Source organism: Pagrus pagrus (genome assembly GCF_965226575.1).
Source record: "Pagrus pagrus genome assembly, chromosome: 10".
In the NCBI taxonomy this organism is placed as follows: Eukaryota; Metazoa; Chordata; class Actinopteri; order Spariformes; family Sparidae; genus Pagrus; species Pagrus pagrus.
In genome coordinates this window covers 27573247-27596192 of record NC_140194.1, presented here as the reverse complement: position 1 = coordinate 27596192, position 22946 = coordinate 27573247, and the positions used below count along the sequence as shown (strand labels likewise).

General features: G+C 40.2%; 1 protein-coding gene across 1 annotated transcript in view; it reads left to right on the top strand.

Annotated features, from left to right (window-relative positions):
• The first annotated feature begins 4985 nt into the window (after nucleotides 1–4985).
• sntb2 (syntrophin, beta 2) overlaps nucleotides 4986–22946 on the top strand; it is a 31155-nt gene continuing 13194 nt past the window's right edge. Inside the window, exon 1 of the mRNA XM_084365431.1 lies at nucleotides 4986–5791. Coding sequence (XP_084221557.1) covers nucleotides 5062–5791 — 730 coding nt within the window. The 5' untranslated portion in view covers nucleotides 4986–5061. The remainder of the gene's footprint in view (nucleotides 5792–22946) is intronic.

The window sequence follows — 22946 nt, the reverse complement described above, 5'->3', positions numbered from 1 at the left end:
CCAGCGCTGCATCTGTGAGTTTTACTGATCACTTCTGCATGCTGTGTTCAGCTGATTTGTGCTGCCAGATAATGGCTTCAGTGGTCACAGCCTGGAATTTAATAAATAATTGGAAACAATGTTGTAGATCACAGCTTTTTTATTACTGTGCATATTCAGTTGGCGGCATACCCAGAAAGTAAACCATGAAGCTAGAAACTTTTTGGGCGTATGCACCAAGAGAATTGTCAGCTGACTGAATAGACTCCATTTCTTTCAGTCCGTATCTAGTCATACTATTGAATCTACGGGGAACAACAGTTAGTGAGTGCAACTCTAGACCTATTTTAATAACTCAATCTCAAGATGTGGTTTGTCTGAGGGTTGTGCCTGGCTCATGGGATTAAGATTTAAACCTGCAACATTTCATTAACCTGTCTCATGAACAAACAAGTTAGGTTTTCCATTACTTAACTCCTCAAGTTTGTTAACACAACACAGGGCTCTCTTTTTATTTTTGTCCTGCTACAAAGGAACAGGTAATGTTCTGCTAAATACACGAGTTATCACTTTATTAGGTTCATCTATCTCAAACAAATGCAGCGTACTATAACTATAAAACAACTGTAAATCCTATCCAATGTTCAGTTTTAGACAAACTGTTTCAGAGAGACGTCAACTCAAGTGTCATTCTGGGAGCTGTAGCTGGTGGTGCTGTTGAATTGTATACATTTATGCTGACAGATGTTTCAAATATTTTGTTTTTCCCACAATGGCTGAAAATGTCTGCAGGTCTCATGCAGTACTTCATCTCTTTATATGTAGGAAAAGCAACTCAAACATGCTGCTTCCAGCAGCTTAGCTCTTGTCATAGAAAATGAATGGCGGTGAATTGACCACTTGGTAAAATGCTCACAGATGTGACTCTGCCACAACTCTGCTGGGGGTGAAGACCAAAGGCTCATAAATGAGAACCCATGTTGTGACTCCACTGGAGGGCAGAGCTGTGAGAGTGTTTCTCTGTATTGCAGCTCTGTGCTATTGTTACAAAATGACCTGTGGAAGATATGTAGTTTCACTCAGTGAGTCCAAAATCTTACACCTGGTGACTGTTTTCTACATCAAGACAATCCAGACAGAGAAACTGAATGAAGTGCAAGTGCACTTTACCAGTAATGTATAAGCTTTAAGAAAATGTTATATAATCCGGCCAACTGTCATTTCAAGAAATCACTTGTCGGCATCAGGCCACAGAAGTATAGCAGTGTATTGATACCACACTATAAAAAGAGATCAGTCTCATGTTTTAATGTGAAAAATATATTGTTATAACAACACGGTAGTAACAGTGTAACAATAGTATCACATTATAGTAAGAAACTTCGTTATATAACAATATACTATTTATCATGTTATGAAATAAAAGCTTTCACTTTATAACATGATAACATGTTATAAAATGAAATGCTTCACATTATAACATGATCTTTTAATGTGAAAATATTGTCATATTACCTGAAAATGTATTGTTATAGCCTGAAACATTTACATTCTAACAATAAATTATTACATTATAACATGAATGGTTCACAGTGTGACAAAAATAGTGTATTGTTGTTATAACAATAGTGTTTCTTGTTAAAATGTAATAACTTTGTAGAAAATATCTTGTGATAACTTGAAAACATGTTCTTCTATCAATAAACATTTTACATAGATTATCTAGATCTAGACCATACTTTTCAATTGATCTATTTACAGAGACCCACCATTTCCCCCATGAGCAAGCACTTGGCGACGTGGAACCAATTAATATTTTTAGTACTGTTTATTCTTTTTTAAAAGCAGCTGTTTTACCTTTACAGGTACTCCAGCTGAGACATGACCCTGTAGCGTTGCTCTCTCCTTTCCCTCCCTTAAGGCAACTCCCTTTGTACCGGGGCTGTGGTGGATGGTTTTTAAACAGGCAGCCCCCTCCCTCAATGTCTTGTTGATTTAGGTCCATGACATCTCTGGAGGGCTCAACAGTATATTTGTGACATGTAATCCTACAGCCAACAGATCTGGTTGCTCAGTAATAGTAATTTTGTTGAGAAAGCTAAAGTTGTCACATACTTGTCGAGGAGGAAGAATAGGGCCGACTCTGGATTGCTTTAGAATCCTTTCAAATCCTGCAACTCACTTACAAAGCAACTAGAAAACCGTCGCGTGACGGTCTCACACCAGAACCAATGGGCCAAATTGGTTTGTTTTGTGCAGTAAAAAGATAAGAGAAGTGAGATTGGCAAAACAAAATATATTGTATCTACAGTATGTGTGTGTGTGTGTGTGTGTGTGTGTGTGTTGCTGAAATATTCAATTCAAGGAATGTACAAAAATAAACATTGTATAGTTCACCTGTTTCACCAAACTCACTTCTCTAATGTCATCTGTTCAGTTGCACCATTCACATCACAGCAGGTGTGATCCCACTGCAACACGGACTCCAGTTTTACCTGACTGTTTCATGACTGCATCTTGCAGGGCTGTGACATTACAGTTCAATAGATATAATGCAAAATACATAATTAAAAATGGCCACCATGAGGTGCTTTTGCAATGGCTCCATATCTGAAAATGTCCAGGGCCCTAAACTGTACAACTTTACCAGGTTTCATGCTTTTATGAAAGAGCTCACCTCAAATCTGGCACATATCACCTGGACTACATTAGAAAGTGATACTAATCCATTTCACTTTTTCTGGCATGACAGCATTACTCTTCCTACAGAAGAGATCGGTAAATATTTTTTATATTTTGTTTTATTGTGAACACAAACAAATTATTTGAGCTCAGAAGAAGATCATATCATTGATATTTCATGAACTCAACAAAATAATCTTGTATTATCTATTATTATACAACAAAGTAAAACAAAACATTTGAAGCGATAACACGCGGGGCTTGAGGGAAGAACTCTCTCTTACTGTGAGTAACCTTCAGTGTAATATTGATGACACACTTATCATTTGCTGTAAAGTTTTGCTGTGGAAATGTTTCGTCATCTCAACATCGCAGCCTTATTTTTCCTGTGATCATACATTGTTGTTCTTTCACAGAGTTAATTAGTTTTGACAGCTTATGAATGAAAATGAAATGTGGACACTAACTTGATTAAGATTAGAGGTAATGCAGCATATACATCAGCTGATGCATCTTATAGACTTAAAGAAAATAACAGATCCAAATCCTTGTGATTGCAACCATAGAGCTGTGAGTGGCTTCAAGGACAATGGACACAGTGACCTGCCAACAGTTCTCCTTCATGAGAGCTCAACTCCCCAACAGAACACCTCTATTGATTCATTACTGATGAGAGCTGCATTCAAACCACAATATGAAAACAACAGGTTGTAGTAGGCAGCAGTATCCATTAATAGAGCCAACACAGCCAGTGAACTTAAGAAGGCTTTGTCAGTGGATCTATAATGCGCCTGTGGACGCCCCGCCTCTATCATCATGAATAAATAATCTACAGGTCTACATGTCTATTGGCTCTTTCTGTCTGTCATCCGGCTCTTAGTTCACTCTACACACTGACAAGCCGCGTCAACATAGAATGAATATGATAGACTGAAACAGGAACCTGGTGGATTATACTTTCAAAATAAATGCATCAATCTGTGTCAATTTCATAACTGCTCCCTGTTCCACCGTGACCTGATCCCAACATTACCTCAGTAAGGATTTCAGAGGTTCACAGACTAACTATTTAAACACTTGGAGGCATGTAGTGGCCCCTGGCAATGCAGTGTGTTTAGGGCCATTATGAATGAATGAACTTGATTCATTCATTCATAATGGCCCTTGATTTGAAGAGGGCTGAAAAGAGTACAGGCAGCTTGTGATAACTGAAGTGCAAAAAAGACTCAGGTACACCTAGAAGTACAATGTAAAAGTCCTGGACAGAGCCATGCCAGTTTCCTTGCAATTCATTTAATATTCAACAAATTTGCGAGTAATGCTTTTTTTTAATGATCTACTTGAATTGCAAACATGCATACATAGGCTACATTAAAAGGAAAAGGTTCATCTATCTCAAACAAATGCAGTGTACTATAACAATACAACAACAGTTAATCCTATCCAGTGTTCAGTTTTAGACGAAGTGTTTCAGAAAGATGTCAGTTCAGGTGTATGGTCATTTTGGGAGCTGCAGTTATAAATCTATACTGACAGATACTTCAAATATTTTGTTTACCCACGATGGCTGAAAATGTCTGCAGGTCTCATGCAGTACTTCATCTCTTTATATGTAGGAAAAGCAACTCAAACATGGGTTGGATGCAGAACTGGGCAGAAGTAGTCAGAGACAGACAGCCCACATCATCCAGTGAGTCTTGTGATCGTTCATAAGACACAGTTAAAGCGTGTCAGATGGATGAGCCTCTTTACATGCTTGTCCCTGCGATTTTACTGCTTTCATTAACACCATTTTCCCTGAAGAGTGACAAAATCCTGAGTTGGGAAATTGAGGATAGCAGATTTCCTTTCACTCATGGCTCCATGCAGGAACTGTTTCTGAACATCGCAGGGATAGAGTGCATGTGTGAACAGGCCCACGGCCCAACGCAAGTGCAGACATTAAAATTAAAATTAAAATGTGTACTGTTCCAGTAGTGTCTGCATCACTTCTGGGGGACACAGTGGTCGCAGACGTTTTCATTTTGATCTCTTTTTAGACTCAACACTTTGGTCCAAAACAGATTTCGCGGCCATTATTTTATTTTGAAAGATCTGGCCGGATATATCCTTGTTTGGTTGTTGCTAACTTCCCGGTGAAGTGGGACAGCTTTAGAGCCTGAACTCAACAACAAGCCCTCCTCGGCTGGCCCATCACAGCCAGTTGTTCTTTTCTTTCTGCTCTCCCTGTGTTCTGGACTCCTTGTGTGTGTCCTCGCCCTCTGCCTGCAGTCACAGTGTGAGTGGGTGTGTCGATGTGCAGCCTAGCCGCTGCTTGTGCGCACTCTGAAAAAGAGGAAAAAGTTGATGATGAGTTTAGTGTGAAAGCGGCCCGCCTCAGAGCAGGCTAACCGTCCAAGAATGGCAGTTTGGACCCGAGCGGACAAAAACGGTCAACTGGACCTTCTGCTCCGGGACCGCTGGATCCGAGTGGCCGCCGAACTCACCCGAGAAACTCTCACTTTGACGGCCGAGGCGGAGGCAACCGGACAGGGGGGCAATCACTGGGACTACAGCAACTCTTCGGCGGGCCTGCGAAATGGCATGTCGAACGGAAACGACCCTGGAACGAGTCCGGGGAACCCTGGCCGCGGTCCGTCCTCGGGTCAGGACCAACTCCAGAACCAGAACCACGGGGGGCGGGGGCGCAGTGGCAGCCCGGGGCGCGGGGGCGCCAGTCGGGGCCAATACGACGGCAACTACGGTATAAACAGCCCCGGGAAGTACCCAAATAACGGCACAAACTCAGACTTTGGAAGCCCAGGCTCCAGCTACGGCAGTCCCGGGTCCAGCTTCGGGTCGAGACAGGGCGACTTTCCCGTCAGTCTGGACGGCTCCTCGGAAGCAGTGCGGAAAGTCCGAGTTGTCAAACAGGAGTCTGGCGGGCTGGGGATCAGTATCAAGGGGGGGCGCGAGAACCGGATGCCCATCCTCATCTCCAAGATCTTCCCGGGGCTCGCCGCCGACCAGAGCCGGGCTCTCCGGGTGGGCGACGCGATCCTGTCGGTGAACGGGAACGACCTCCGGGAGGCAACACACGACCTAGCGGTCCAGGCGCTGAAGAAGGCAGGAAAAGAGGTGACGCTGGAGGGTAAGTTGGCCAACGCGAGAACGGGGACTCGCAGAGGCCGAGATTAGACTCCTGTGGTCAGGCTACACACCTCAGCGCTGCTCCTTAGTCATTCGGACGTAAACGGGCGTCAGTTGGGTTTTGTACTTTTTACACACATGAACACATAAACACGTAAGTCTGAACTGAACTTGCAGTCATTATCACACTGAAATATGTTCAAGCATTCTGAAAAAAATGGAGCATGTAAATAATAAACAAGATTACCAACAGTCACCAGTTGCTTTGTCCCCAGAAGTGAAAGTGGAGCAGTAGCCTACATTTAATACAATAACGTGTGTTATTGTAAGTGAACTGATGCTCCTGTTATACTAACACGATCATTCATTCATCAGCACCTCACCTCTGGCACCATTTAAGTCAGAGCAATAGGATGAACACCGCCACTAAAGCTTGATGACCCGACTCCACACATGTTCTGTGGGTTTGAACTTTCAGCCATAAAAATAAGCATTTGGATAACTCATTATGATACAGAACAGCAGACATGCTGACATAAACAAACAGGCTCACAGCCACCTTGATCTATGACCAGGGGGAGGAGGAGCGGGGCTTAAATAATATCAACAGAACAGAAAACCCATGATTAGTGTAAACAGCAAAGTAACCACAGTTGTGGTCTCAGTCTCATTTAGATTCATTGTATCTGTATATTTGAATGGCTGTGGTTGGCTGAACATAAGAGATTTGTGTCTGTGTGACTACACTGATACTGTCCAGGACAGGGACAGAGAGACAGACATGCAAATGAACTTTGGGGAAATCAGCATGTTGTACCTCCGCAAATAACAATATAACAAGTTATATGTCATCATGAGAGAGTTTAAAGCAGAAGTGAGTCAAAGTGAAAATGTTGACGTGTCCAAAACAAACGCAAGTGAACCCACTGACCAGTGTGAAGGATATGTGTCGATTACTGTATGTGAAAAGATGAAAGTTAGGTGCATTTGATCATAAAATGTGTACGCGTTGCATTTGGAAGATGAAACGCACATATGAGACTGGTATGTTCCAGTATATCAACACTTAATTAATTTAGATTTTAATTTAAGTATTAGATTTAAGATGCAGCCCAGTATAATTTGAATGCTGATGTCAGGTAGAGTGTGTAATCTGAAAAACTTAAAAAAAAAAAAAAGGTCATAGAGTGAAACCAGTGTTGGGTTAGGTTATGATTTTTGCCATGAACAAGCAGCTCTAGCGTTGCCCTATTTAAGCTTATTGTTTTGGTTTGGCACATTTGCTTTATGCATCAAAAGTAGACAGGAAATGTTAGCAGCTAGCAGGTAAAGAATGTCAAACATCCAGCAGCTTAAGAGACAGATTTTCTCAGGAGACCAAAACAGACCTCAAATGACATTTGTCATGTCACAAGAAACACACCCTCAACATGTCTGCAGCATGTGAAATTAACCAAATGTTTGCTGACCCATTAGCTGTAACTTTATAAGCTGGTACGGTGGCTGTGTGTGTTTTGATGTATTTCTCTGTGAGGTAGTGTGATATCAGGAAGTCACCAGATTAAAGGCAAGTCAACTACTGATGAGGCGTTTCAGGAGCAGAGTTTTCTGTGGGAGAGAGGAGCTTCTGTTGGAGCAGAATTTGACATCTTTAACTTTCAAGCTCCTTTACACAGGTCTCCTTTAACACACTGTGGATCATTTGACTAGAACAGCTCAACAGAAGGTAGTACAAGGTCTCCTGAACGTAAGGTGCGAAGAGATGTGATCAACAAAACTGTCCACATATCAAAAAGCTGACTGAACTTCAGATGGAAGACCATAATACACAGACATAATAGGTGCTGGCTCATTATGAGAATGAACAGAGCTCCATGGAGATGAGTTCAGATCCCAAACTGTGCTGATTTCGAAACTGTTCAATCCTTAGAAAAGTGGAAAAGGAGTGAATTAGAGTGAGAGAGGCCACAGAGCCCCCGGGGTCCGGAAACTTCAGTCCAGGAACAGCTAAATGCAGTGTTTAATGGTTTGGAATGAACACCGGATGAATGCTGACGAGCACCAATTGTGGTAACTAATCAATGTGACACATTTCCACTCAAGTCCAAATGAGGCCTGTTTTGTACCTCGGGGAAAAAAACCCAGGTAAAATGTCCTGGACACTTTAAGCCATCCACTGGGCTGATTAAATAAGACCTGCGCATATAAATGGTTCAGCATCAGTTTCCCCTGATCAGATATGATCTAAAATACTGTGTTGTTACAGGCAGTTTTTGTTTTTTCAGCTAGTTGACGTGGATCTCTAGATAGGCACGTCCAAACGTTGCACAGAAAGTGAAACAGGATAATTTCCAATCTGCTGCTGGAATTTGCAACTGACATCGGTATAAAAAACATTTCCGGCACAGACAGGAGGATGTGCTGCCTCCTGCCACAGCCTCGGTCCAGACGTGGGCCTCTGTTCGGAAGAATGTGTCAGCTGCCTGTCACTGTTTGTCAGTTTGATAGGCAGTGAGCTGTGTTGTTTGTAGACTGGCTCTTCGTCTCAGTCCACCTCTTTTCCTGGCGGGCTCCCACTGCTCTGAGAAAGAAACTGCAGTCAGATAGAACGAGGCTTCACTTTCCAGGACACTGTGCCGTGTAAACAATACATAAACCCCCAGATATTCTCACAATTAGCTTAGGTGGCCCACATTCCTGACCTCTGCTCGCATGTGCGTATTTAGGGCAAAGGTCAACACTGACGGCTCCGGCTCCGATGAGTCTTGCTGCTCCACACTTGCAGCACACTTTCACTGACTTTTATTGCTGGTGCTACGTAAGGGAAGAGACAGTAGAGGAACACATCTGAGAAGGAGATGGGTGTCATAGAGGGCAGTGTCTTGTCTTGGAACAAGGGCTGTCACTGAGCCATTTAATGATTAGTAGCATGTTGCCTGAATATGTTGCCAATTAAATTCAGCGGCCTTTAATATCCGACTGTGGCCTGAGAATAGGCAACCAAACAAATAGGGGACAGCATATCACTAAAGTAACCCCTAACTGCTGCTAACTGTAGCTGCAGTTAGCTAGTAAGCTCTGTTAAAGGTACAGCTAGCCAATGTATTAGCTGACCCTGGACATACTTAGAGCTCATATCACCGGGCGAGTGTTGGTGTTGTTTACTATCAGACTATCACCTTTTAGGGTGCAAAATGGCCAAATGGAGCTAGCTGGTTAGTATGCTGACTTCGATAGATATCTCTGCAACATGATGTATACTGTAGATGTCTTTAACATAACATCAACACTGTTATTTGTTCACATTTTGTTGATCAAATTTGTTAATTTCTGGATGTTTAAACTAAAGGTCTTACATATTGCATCTTTAAAGCTACATGGCACAAAGCTAAATTTTAGGGGCTGCAACTAACTATTATTTTCATCACAGATTAATCCGCTGATTATTTTCATGAGTAACTGACGAGTCATTTAATTTGTAAAGTGTCAAAGAATTGTGAAAAATGCTCATCACAATATTCATAATGTATACATAAGCACACATTTTTTGCAGTGATTCCTCAAATATGGTTATCGAACACTTGGAACAAAGATATTTAATGGAGGAAGGGTAATTTAAAGTTTAACAATAAACTTATTGTCTAAAATGAAACATTGCCCAAGAAGAAGAAGAAGTTTTTTTATATTGGCACGTGTCGGTTAACATATACACCAATACTGATATATCTGTGATAGGCCAATATAGACCAACAGATATATTGGTTGGGCTCTTATAATAACAATGTAAAAGCAGCAAATCCTCTCATTTGAGAAGCTGGAACCTGCAAATGTTTGAGATTTTTTTCTTGAGAAATGACTGAAACAATCGATTATCAAAATAGTCGGCTACTATTGTCTCTCTATCGACTAATCAATTGATCAGCTTATCGTTGCAGCTTTAGTAAATCCTATAAAGTCTTTATCTGTTTCAGAATGATTCAATCTTTTTTTCATCCAGGAGAGATAATCCTATCAAGCACCTTTGCACTTGATTGTTAAACATGTTTCAAGATATCCATCCCATACTTAAAGGTTGGTTGCTTTGTTGTCACACTGTCTGAAACATCTATCAAGACAATAATATCAGTGTCTTTGCTTATTTTGAGAATCAGACCAATTTTGCAGATGCAGTATCAGCCTTGGTTTAACAAATTGCTAAAAATACAAAAGGAACAAGTGAGATCTTCTCTCCCAACATTGCTTTAGTCTGCAAATACTATTATCCAGTCATTTAGTCTAATACTGAGGCCAAGTTAAAGTCCTGTTTCCTCAAACCAAGTGAAAACATCTGCCAACCTGTTTTTTATATGATTTTCATTTTCTTGACTTGAATTGCAGTTGTGTAACGTATTCTGTTTTGTTTTTAAGACGCTGATACTAGATAATTCAAACATAGGACACACTTAGAACAAATATGAATGGAATATTCTCACTTTATGAGATCATCACTAATCATTTGTTATGCTGTTTTTTTTTTTTGCATCTTTATGCCCCTTGTCAGAGTTAACTTAGTTGATTTAGTAGAGCTGCAATGGTTGGAAAATTAATCAATTAGTCGATCGAAAGAAAATTAATTGCAGACTATTTTAGTAATCAATTAATCATGCCTTTTTCAAGCAAAATGTAAAAAAAAAAAAATGTGAATGTGTGAAAATCATCAGCAGATGAAAACAATTGTTAGTTGCACCTCTATTTATGTGGGTGGATTCATTCTCTAAGGACATTGAAATGAATGAATGAATGAATGAGCGAGTAAGTTCTTCTTCAACTGGCGTTTTTTTGTCCCGTTAACACATGACATACATATCCCGGACATGACATGCTGCTGGTTAATCCCCCTCCTCTCACCAGCTGACTGGTACACATAATATCCCACATGTCCAAATGATTAGTCGAAGCTCGCTGCAGCCCCTTGTGTCTTATTGGGTTAGCCTTAGCTGGTCTGTGGAAGGAGACGCAGGATGAGCCCTTTGTGTGAGTAATTGGAGGGATAAAAACGGCACATACCAGACACAGAGGCTATTGATGAAACGGGGACAGCCCTGACGAGGAACAGTTCTTTTCTTTTGTTCAGAGGCCAAAACTAGCCAAGCGTCCATTCACTGTGTCGTTTGCTGTCCTCACGGGGACAGATCTGCCACGGAGCATGAGTTTGCAGAGTTTGAAATAGGCCAAGCCAGTTTGTCAGCTCTGTCTCAGTGTGAGCTCCACTGCCTTTGATACCAATATGCAGATGTGTCTCTGGTATCCAGCTGTCAGGAGAATTTAAAGGACCGTCTGGAATGTGACAGAAACTGAAATGTGAATTACATGGGATTGCATTAGATGGGATGATGCAAATATAGTTAGTACAAAATACATTCATATAAATAAAAGATTGATGTAAGTTGTCACTGCTCCCCGAATATTAGCAATTTTAATTCTGTCTTTAGAAGGAAACAAACATGGCTCCATGAAGTTTGATTTATCAGATGAAAAGAATGTCATGGTTCAGTTCACGTAATTTGACATGGAGACATACAGTTTTTTTTTCTTCCAAGCCGTAGTGCTATCTAACCATGTAGATAGCTTTTATTTTAAAACTTCAAACTTGTTTTTAAGACACTATTACTTGTCGTATCAGTGAAAACAGTGAGGTCAGAGAAACCAGATCACTGTGTATGTACAGAAGATATTCTTAACCTCAGTTTTATTGGAATTTTTGGAAGAAACGGATATTTAAAAATCTATCTAAACATGAAACCGAAAATATCTGCATGGCTGGATATCACTTTGGATAATGTTTTCTTTTGGCAGTTGGCATCTTTAAATCTGCACTAAACATATTTTTATATTAACAATGGCTCAAACGACTATGAGTATTTGAAAGAAGTCACTCAAAGTGATGAACTCTCAGAGAATTATCATCAACTCAGCAGTTCTTCTACCCTCTATGAAGCATTTTAGCGTCTTGTTTTGGTTTTATGGCTGCAGCCACAGTTTCAGGTTAGTCTCACCAATATTAACAAACACATTTTAAACAGCAGGCAGTTTCCAATAAAAAAAAGCCCTGATAAACCGATTATATGCTACCTTAGCAGCAACAAACAACAAACGGACAACATTTGTGACTAGCTTAGTATGTTTACAGGCCTTGGGCAGTAATAGTGCATGTGTGAAAAAGTAGTATAAAGCCTTTTTTGGCTCGTGAAGAAGCCGCGTGTAATCTGAGGAATTGCCTCCAGTGAAGTCACTCAGTAGCTAAGTTGCAGTGTGAGTAATGAAGCCACCACGTGTTGATTAGCAGTCCACTGGTCTAGCATTGCACTTCCATAACACTGTTAGACCCGCTAAAAACCAGTCAAAATCCGTACAGCAGAAGCAGAGATATCACTTTTTTTTATTCCACGCATTCTTCCCTTTTAAAACCTGGTGCCAACATTACCCACAGTTCAACTTCCACTGAGTGACATCACTTGGGGCAATTCATCATATTACATGCAGCTTCCTCTGGAGCCATAAAAGGCTTATACTTCTTTTTTCACATAATGGCCAAAAAGCAAAACCTCCTATCTACAAATATATATATGCATATAAAAAAAACCCCTCCTATCTGCACTTTGCGAGCCACTAATACCTAGTCGGTATTGTTAACACATAATATAGTAATAAAGTCCAAAAACAGTGTATTATGTATTGGGTATCCTTAACAAATAGCATTCTGCAAGTAAACAATGATTTTTTTTAGTTTTCTCAAAAAAGTGCATTTTTCAGATAGGAGGTTTTGCGCTTCAGCCATCGATATACAGTAGTTCTCCCCGAGAAAACAAACTTTAATGTGTAAGATTGGTGAAGTTAACCTTTAAGTGCAGTGGCTTAACTACTGCTACTTAGCTACTTAGATAGAGATTAAGTTTTTGGCCACACAACAAACAAACTGGAAACGTTTGACTACCTCAGTGAGTGATACAGTATGAGTCATTATAATAGTTGCAGTGGCACCTCCCTCTCTCTCTATGTGTAATTTAGCTGTATTGTTATAATATAATACTATAAACTTTTTTGGCACTAGTGACAAGATTACATTTTTGATTAATTATTCTAATAATCAACTGATTAATAAATAATCAAAATAACTTTAATTGCAGCCCGAATTTTGACCACAGCTCCACCACGGCAGATGACATCCAGTCTTTCCCTCCCTGCTGGGACTGGCTGTGGATAAACCAGCATCAATCTGTGCCCTCCAGCCAACATGATGGGCAGACATTTGTAATCTTTAACAGTACACAATGATGAATGTGATTATTTCGTCCATAATCTGCTTTATCCTTTGTAGAAAGTTGGCACACATACTCAAATACACATTCAGGCCACACGCTGACCTTTAGAAAACTGATTTATGTAATTTCATAAATGTTACAGTGTGGTGTTGCAGATAAACATACTCGTGTGTTTACACTTGAGCAGCATGATTTCCCAAAGGTTTTTTCTCTGAACAAAATTAGAGCATGACAAAGAGGAAGGTGCAGGTGTGACTCTGTGTCTGAGGAGCCGAGGGAATACTTTTCCTTGTTGTGATCTGCGTGTGAGCATTTGAGAGATGGAGTTTAATATACTGCCAGGCAGTCTTGTAGCTGTAGGCATTTATATTTGCAAAAGGTATCGCAGGACATTTAGAACATTTTTGCCTTAAAGGAACAGTTCACTCAAAAAAGGAAATTACGCCATTATCTACTTACCCCTACGCTGATGGAAAGTCGGGTGAAGTTAGTCTACAAAACATGTCCGAGCTTCACAGCAAAACAGTGTTGCAGAATTCTCCTTAACAACTGAAGGAGCTGGGGACTTCCTAAAATCCCTCCATAAAGCTCGTCCGATGTAAGTTTCCAGATCCCAAATTGATTTGAAAGATGTTATTTACACCCTTTTCAAGTCAAAATCTTCACTGTAGCTACTAAGCTAACAGTGTTAGCCAAATCCCATATGAAGTGGGTGCACAAGCTCGACCGCACATTTAGGGTATTTATGTTTTAGGGTATAAATAACATCTTTTCAAATCAATTTTGGATCTCGGGGCTTCCCGAGACTTGGATTAAATGTAGATACAGAGAGGAATATGAGTAGAGTCATTTAGTATTTTTATTTTGTTGTTATTTGTTTTATTGTTTTGTAAGGTGACCTTCAGTGCCATGAAAGGCGCCTCCAAATAAAATGTATTATTATTATTATTTAGAGAGGGATAACACTGTGCCTGAACCAAACCGGGTCCATTGCAATCATATGGTACACATTTTAACCACAAGGTCACTAGTATGCCAGTATGTGTAATTTCTTATGGAAAATAAATTGAAAAAGCATTTATAGGTAAAATAACCAAATGGGATGTCTGTTTTTGGCTAATCCAGTGTATTAAATACCCAACAAAGCAAGTGAGTTCATCTCATTGATATAAAAATCCAATATTACCATAAAATGCAATGCAACCAGAGATATTAGATAGAAATGGTTAACCCAAAACTCTAAAGGTATTGACCAAACCATAGTATCTTGTGACATCCTGTGACCAGGAGGAATTGACAAGCTCTGACAGCCTCCCTTCATCTCCAGCATGACGAAATATTGAAGCTCAACCTTTTAGGTGTGTTACAGCTGAGAAATGTTGATGAAGCAGAGGCAGCGTGACCACTGAATGTTGATGGAATATCATAAATGGAAGCTGTTGTTTATTCACAAAGCTGTTTATAAAGAAGCCCATTGTTTAAATGAGACAAGTCCTGGGTTAGGGTCTGTTTCACTTGAGACATGTTGACACCCAGGACAACAAGGTACTGTATAATAATTAAGGGTGCTCTGATCAGGATTTGTGGGGCCCATCACCGATCACTGCAAGTAGTATTGGCCGATACCGAGCACCGATCAGAAGGATGTTTCTTCACTTTATTGTCATGTATAGTTGTTAGTTATAAGTGGCATTGTTAAATCATTAAAATGATGAGGAAATACATATTTACATTTATTTTATATTGATTGAAAGAAAACTGTATTTAGAAAAAGTAAATAGGACAAAGAACTGAAGAAAGATTTGTGTCTCAGTCTTTGTACTGAGGTCTTTGTGCCCTGAGCCACTACTCCACCACCTGGTCACCGCTTGTACCTGGTCACTTCAGATTGGTAAAATGTGCACAGATGCAAAGTGTCTCTCACTCCAAACTCAAAGTACTTTCACTCACTAACTAGGTTGTGTTGTCACGCAGCTAAAGTACTTCAGTATATTTACTTAGTGTTAACTTGTTGTGTTGTCACATTAAACTGCAGTTCACAGTTTACCACTTAATGTTCCTCTGAATGGTTCTGCTGTTCTTAGCACCACTGTAAGCTATTCGCTCTGTCAGCTGTTAGCATCAGTTGCTGTTTGCTCTCATGCTGCAGGGCTTGAAACAAACAGCGTCACATTGTCCCCCCACTCGGGACGACAGGAAATGTGAATAGTAAATCCCAAATGATAAACTGAACTGACTCCCTCTGACTGCAGCGGAGCGCGTCTTCTAATGCTGTTACCATAGTTATCTCTCTCAGTGCTAGTTAAAATCAGTGGCTTTACATTATGAGAATTGTTCCACGGTATCGGTGCATCTATCCCCTCAGTAACAAACAGCTGGCTGACAGGACCTTGCAAATATATTGTGCTGGTTGAACCAGGAGGGCACTGAAAATCTGTACTGATGAAATCTGCAGGAGGATAGTTAGTGAGCTGTTAGCCAAAATGCAAAAAAAAGGCAGATTTCTACATAATGTTGCTTTAAAGTGCAATAGTGCAATTAATGAATGATAGCTGAATTCTGTTCAGCTGCTTCAGTGTCACAGCTCCAGGGTATGCTTGATCAGATCAAAAGTGTGTATATTAGTTTCGAGCAGACACAGAACCCTCAGTCTGACATCATGTGAAGGAACAGGTTTCCAATCCATCCGGAAAGTACTTTTGAAGGACTCGGGGCCCCTTCATGGTCCTGGAAATGTTTGTGCTGGCTCACTCTTACACTGTCATGACTTACTGGGGTACTTGAGTGGAACAAAGCCTGCCAGCATTTAATCAATCTATACATACACTATATGGCTGTACTATAAGTGACCCTCCTTTAGAAATGTGTGAATGTACAGTATCTGAACGTGTGTGCTAGAGGAGGGACCCCATAAGGACAGCTACCCAACACACACACATGCACATATGCTCTCTCTATTGGGGCTGCTTTCTAACACATTGTTCTCATTAGTTCTCTGGCAGAAACAGACTTTGAGGGAGGGGGGAGGAAGAGAGGGAGCAGACAAGATTAAGAAGGAAAAGACAGAGGTAGAGAGTAAAGACTTTATGAGAGGTGTGGGAACAGAAAGGAGAAGAATGAAGAAGAGGATGGGGCAGGAGAGAGGTGAGAGATGAAGGGATGTAGACAGAGAAGGAGGAACGGAAGAGAAGAGTGAGAAGGAGGATTAAGAGAGAAGAAATGAGGGAGGAGAGGAATGAGGGAGAAAAGCCTGAGGAGTGAGGAGAGAGTTGTAGGCCAAACCACAAGGGAATTTCTGGCCAGTTTTGGGGGAAAAAATACGGAGGCTGGGGTCTGACCGCCTGACTTGCTGCTCTGCAAGCTATTATTTCGGCCATCCCATAAGATGATTACTTGTGTGTGTGTGTGTGTGTGTGTGTGTGTGTGTGTGTTGTGTGGTGAGAAAGAAGAGAGTAAAGTGGTCTGAAGGCAGATAGTTTTACGAGTAGCTTTGCACCACAACTAACGCCACAATCAAATATGTGTTGAGTCAGACCGTTGTGCCTCCTGCATGTAGAAGAGGAGCTACATGCTATCATGTTTTTTCTTCTCTCCAGCAAGGAATGAAGGGAAGCAGATGAACTGGCCTCATGGGATGCTTGTTGGCGTCTCTCTGGAAGCTCTCTCACACATTAATGTAGATGCATACACAGAGAAGCAGAAATATTTGAGCACACACGAACACACACACCACACATGTGTTGAGCTGGTAGTCCTCTGTGTACAGACCTAATTAGCACAAGTGGAGCTGAGTGGCAGGCCTGAGAACTAATGAGTTCATTTAACAGCACCAAAGGCGAGAAAGACAGACAAACAGACATGTGATGTAAACAGAAAGCGCTATCCGTCTGGGATACATGGGAAAACAAAGAAAAGCTCTAATGATGCTATAAACATCTTATGCAGATCTGCTGTTATTTCCCAAATTCCTAAATTTGATGTAAAGCGTTGGGCGATGAGGCCAAAAAATAAAATCTCAATTTTTTCAATTTTCAATTTTTTTTGTTCCAAGCTTGGGATAATTCACAATTTTTCTTTTTTCTTTCAAAATGCCTTCACTATGCATATTCAAAAAACAGAAATGGCTATACTGTCAGTATCAAATTCGTCACACTAAACGACTTTGAAAGTTGTCAGATCACTATCCCTTTGCCTAACTTCCAACTAAAAGGCAAAACGTTGTGTAGAACTCTTTGCCTTTTAGTGGGAGTCTTGCAGTCGTTGTGGTTTCCAAACTACACACTACAAGATCCGTGACATGATACAAACGGTCCAAGTTGTTTATGCCCTGATATGCAGTGGGAAAAAACAGGGAAAAAAAGGAAATAATGAGAAGAGTGGATTAGGATGTGTGTATGTATTCTGACATTAACTGTTGGTTATTATTGCGCCTGCTCCAGATGCCTGGTTAGACTGGGTTCAGAGAGCTGTTGCAGATGACAGCAGAGGAGGGAGGGAGAGAGGAGAGGGAGGTCTGTTATAATTGGCTGTGCCTCATACCTGGCTGCCTGAACTGTCTGCGACTCAGTCAGATATTTAGCCTCGGCAAACTGTTCCCAAGCTCCGGGATGGGGTCTTTGATCGAGCGTGTGCCGATCTGCTCCTGATTTGGTTCTTTTTTTGCTGGTCAGCCCCAAAAATCTAAGGGCTAAGATCTTGTAGTTTGAATTATCACTTTCAGAATCGACAGCTGTGAAGCTGACTTTTTTGCACGCTATACTACTTCTACTGACTTCCTCTTTTGCCGCTGTAATAACTACTACAGCCAATAGAGGTCACCTCCTACCAAGAAACGTCAATATGGGTTGTGCTAAGCTGCTTTCATTGTCGACCTATATGTTTTTTTTCTGATGAGAACAGACTGGAAACAGCTCAACTATTGGATGGATAACAATGAACTTTTCTACAAATATTCATGGTGCACAGATTATCTGACTTTGGTCATTCCCTTAGCATCACCATGACATTTTTGGCGTATAGTGACAACTGTTAAATGGACTTCCCTGAAATTTAGTCCATTCATGTTCCCTTTAGGATAAATTGGAATTGCTTTGATGATCCTCTGAGTTGTCATTTAGCAACATCCTGAGGTCAAAATTTTCATTTGTATGGCCAAATACCTGCAAAACTACTGATATTCCAATCGGCCTCATCTGTGCTTTGCATTTAGTGTGATGAACATGGTAAAGGTGCCAGCTTCTAAACAAATCCTCTTTATAGTGTCTTTGTGAGCATGTTAGCATGTGTTAGCCTGCTGAATCACAGCGTCTAGCATTGCTGTTGACCAGAAAATTTGCAATTTTGCTTCCTCAAATTTTTCAGCCCTGTATTTTTGGAGCAAAACCAACAAACCAAAAGGTATCAGCACCAGTATAACAAAATGTAAAACAATACCCAACCCTATCATTATGTATCTTCAGATATAATGTTGTTCATATGTAATGCTAGCAGAGTTCATACAGGATGACACATTAGTCATACTGCAGCACATTGTTGTCAATAGTGCTAACGAGGTAAAGTGTAGCAGGTAGAAACAACACAATAGATAAAGTTTGCTGTTCTGTTTGCAGCTGCATCTGTTAAAAGAGGCTACATCGCATGATGTTGGATTTGATTTCTTTAGCGACATCAAAGACCGTAACTGTTCCCAGCCCTGTCATTTAGACCCAACAAAAAAAACAAAAAAGAAAATGAATAGAAGCAGATGTACAGTGGTCCACACTGCCAACAAATTACACAACAGAGCATTCATAAGCCTTGCTGCAGCACACAACTTAGATTCAAGAAATGTTGGTTGTGAAGTTATCTGACAACACAATCTAAAAGATATGATTAGAAGCTTTTTATACACCTTACAAAAATAAATCATAACCAGAAAAAGGTTTGTCATCACCATATTTAGATTTCAGGTTACTACTCCACTCCAGTGTCATCCATTCCTCTCTTAGTCATGCTTTTAGCTATTGGCCATTTGGTTAGGGTGTCTTCAGTTACAGAACACAAATTATCTACTTGTCTCTTTGTTTACTGTATCAAGTGCAGTGCTACCAGTAACACAGCATTCCATTTTTTGTATATATAAAAAAAATAATTACACTGAAAACAATGTATCAGGTTGAAATCCAGCCAACCTCTATCGGGGAGCAGGCTTGTCTGCTTGCCATCAACCAATCCGTCACAAGAAAAGCAGTTAAGTAACCCTTGTCAGCCCAAAATAGTTCTATTGTCAGACGATGCAATGAGTCTTTGCACAGTCAATAGTGTTGGATGCTAGTAGGATATGCTTTTGATTGTTGCAGGGCTGTACACATCATAAAGTAACAGCCAGTTAACATTGCCATTGCATAATCACTCCTACTCCTCTCCCATTCCTAGAAGATGTTTGCCTAAATAACTGATAAGCATCACCTTGATATTTTAAGTGTTACTACCAGCTTCTTTGAGTATTGTTGATAGTGGAGGTCAGTTGGAGGTCAAAGGTAACTAACCAACAGAATCTTCAAATCCAGTGACAAGATTAATATTTGGGAACTCTATAACATAAATATGTGTGCAGGCCTGAAGTTGCTCACCGATTACTCATAATGATAATTACCTGCTGATTAATCAGAGCTTGCACTCTTTCTCTCTTTCCAGAGAACAGCCTACACTAGATTCTTGCTGGCTCATCACTTTCCACAATTTTTTCCTTGCTATGTCGATGACACTGATCTTGATGTCTCTATCAACTCTTACACTCAAGTTTGTTCAGACATGCCTGACATCCAACTAAAGGTGTCAAGACGACACCTTTAGTTGGATTTGTGCCCACTACTGAAAGGCCTACTTAAACACTGATAAGCACAGTACAGTAATACCCAGTGAGCTGTTCATCTAGTATTTGAAGATATAAGCATGTACAACCACAGAGAGCTTTGGGTTTGCGGATGGAAAATACCTCAGCTGAACATCTCTACACCAATGATTATTAGGCTGAAGGTCGTTCCTTCCAGAGACGTTCTCTTCCATATGACCCTCAGACATAAACATGGGCATTCAGGAATGCTTTCACACTCACTTACTTACTCCAAACCACTTGCGTTTGCAGAAATGATCCCAGACCTTGTTGTTATGGGTGGTGTGGTTAGGAGGGCCGGTGAAATGAGGCTCCATTTTTTGGCTAGTTGCCTCAGCATTACTACCATCCCCGCCCTTCACTCTGAGTCATACTGTACATATTATAATGTACACATAAGCATGCAAGGACTCATGCACGGTGCAACTCTCTCTGCATCTATAACTCAGTCTTAAACTCTATGTAGCTCTTGCTGAGCCAATCACATTAGAGTCATACACAAGGACATTGCTGTAGACTTTATCTTATATTTCTCTTGCTCTCATGTGCACACACACACACACACACACACACACACACACACACACAAACCTGACATCTCAGTCTACATTCAAGAATGACTTCACCCTCTTAAGAGTCTTGTTTCAGGTTTCATACAGAGCAGACCAACCCAATTGTCTAACACACACACATACACATACCAAGACACCCTTTCATTTCTCATATTCAGACTCACACGTATTGTGCACACAAATAGAATAAGACAGCATGCATTGGAAGAAACACGGGAGATAAAATGAGCATGTACAGTGGATGATAAAAGAGTGCAGGAGCAAATGAAAGCACGTGACTTGGTGCTGGTGGGGGCGGGAGGTGTACAAGGCTGCCAGTCCAAATTAGGAAAGTGAATCCATCACATCAGAGCAAAAGCCATTCTTTTACAAACATCCAACCTGGCAAGCTCGCAGCTGTATGGCTGACTGAACTCTTGTTTTTCTAAGATAATTTCACACAGGGGGACTAATATGTCCTTTTAAGATAAGCTAGAAGACAGCAGTTACTGTTGACATTTCAAGCTCTTGGCGGAAATATGATCATTGTCCTTTTGTCCATGTGATTAAACTTACACAGGAAAAAGTCTCTTTTCCATCCCACATGAATTAACAAGGTGATTGTTGAGAGAATCAAACCACAGCTTTCTCCAACAATGTTTAAAAATCTGACCCTAACTGGGCCCAAAAGTATATTTAAAAGAGTTTAAATGCTGACTTTGTTCAGAAAACATCCCAGAGTGTTCCCTTACGGCCTGGTTTATGGCTGGCTGCTCCATATATCCTCAGTGACTGGATGTTATTGAGTGGAATCCCACAGATGGTCAAATTATCAACAAACTACATGTATTTGCTCAAGATCTGGAGATATTCAGCAGCTGTCTTACTTTAGTTTGGGCTACGGTTTGCTTTACTCCAAACTACAGAAAACTGCTGTGTTTATTCTATGACGATAAGGAAGAATATTTATGGATCTCACATGTTTGTGAAAGATTTGACTTAATTTGGTGAGTTAGGAGGAGGATTATCAGAAAGGGAATGATTTTTGGCTCTTGTTGTTTCTCTTTAAAAACTTGCAAATACAGATCACAGAGCTTTTTTAAGGAGTAATTGAAGCCATAAGTGATTCAGATGTTACTTTACTCAGTCTTTTGCAGCTTTATAACATTTCAAATGAAAGTTTAATGGGGTTGAACATTTGGCTGGATCAAATTCGGAGTTGCAGTATTTTCATTAGCAATCATTTGCTTTATAAAATGGTCTATAAAGGTGGTCTATAAAAAGAGAAATATGCCCATCAAAATGTACCAGTTTTAGGTGCCATCTTGAAATTGATTGTTTTGTTCAAGCAAGCATCCAAAATATATTCAATCTACAATGATGTAGAAGAAACAAACGCAACTTATATCCACATGTGATAATTGGAGCCTATTTTACTTGATAAAGAAATTTCTGTAATTGCTTAGAAAAATTGTTGTGAATTAATGTTCTTTCCGTTGATTAATCCACTAATCGATTTAGGGTTACTGCCATGAGCAACACTGATTCTTCTAGAAATATTACACTACACAAGTAGGAATCAGCACATGGGTTTTGGATAGCAAGATTTTTATTTCAAATTATTACCCGACTTTACAGTTTTGGTGTCTTTCAAGGTCACTCTTTTGGTTTAGGGCAGCTAAATGTTTTTAGCTACAAAGCTGACAAAGGGTAAGCAGACGGGCATCTAGGCTTGAGCACTGTAAAAACAAAGCCACGGTACGCTAGTCACTCAACACAGCACACAGACAGTTAGCTAGCAGGTGAATGTAGGGGAGCATTTAACAGATAAAGAGCCAAATATTTATCTCAGGAGTTGGTGAAGACCAAAACAGCTTAAAGGATATGTAAATACTACAGTACTGTTGTAAATACTACAGTACTGTTGTACTACATCTGAGGTAGTATATGTGCTTATATGAAGTGTCTTTAATTTTAATATCTTGATAAAAACAAATAAACAAAACATTGGAGGTATTAAATACTCCTAAGATTCTATTTTCCCTAATGTAAAATATCTACTCATCCCCATGCCAATTGAAGGTTGGGTGAAGTTTTGTAGTCCACAAAACCTTTCTGGAGCTTCACAGCAGAACAGCGTATTAAATGTCCTCTTACTTCTGTTTCCTAACTTCAGATAAACTCATTGAGTAGCAGATCTGATCTATACTAGCAAACCAATAGAGTGATGTAGACAACTATGATGATTAGACAAATTACTTCATGTGGCTCTTCCTTGGTTGACATATTCTAAACAATGCCAAAAAACAACTATCTTTAATGCAATACTGTGTTTTAATGGTAAATGAAAATAAAGCAACCCAAAGGCTATTTCAGCGTTAGCTGTAGTCTACAGGGCACTGCAAAACCGAGAGAAAGATCCCAATTTAG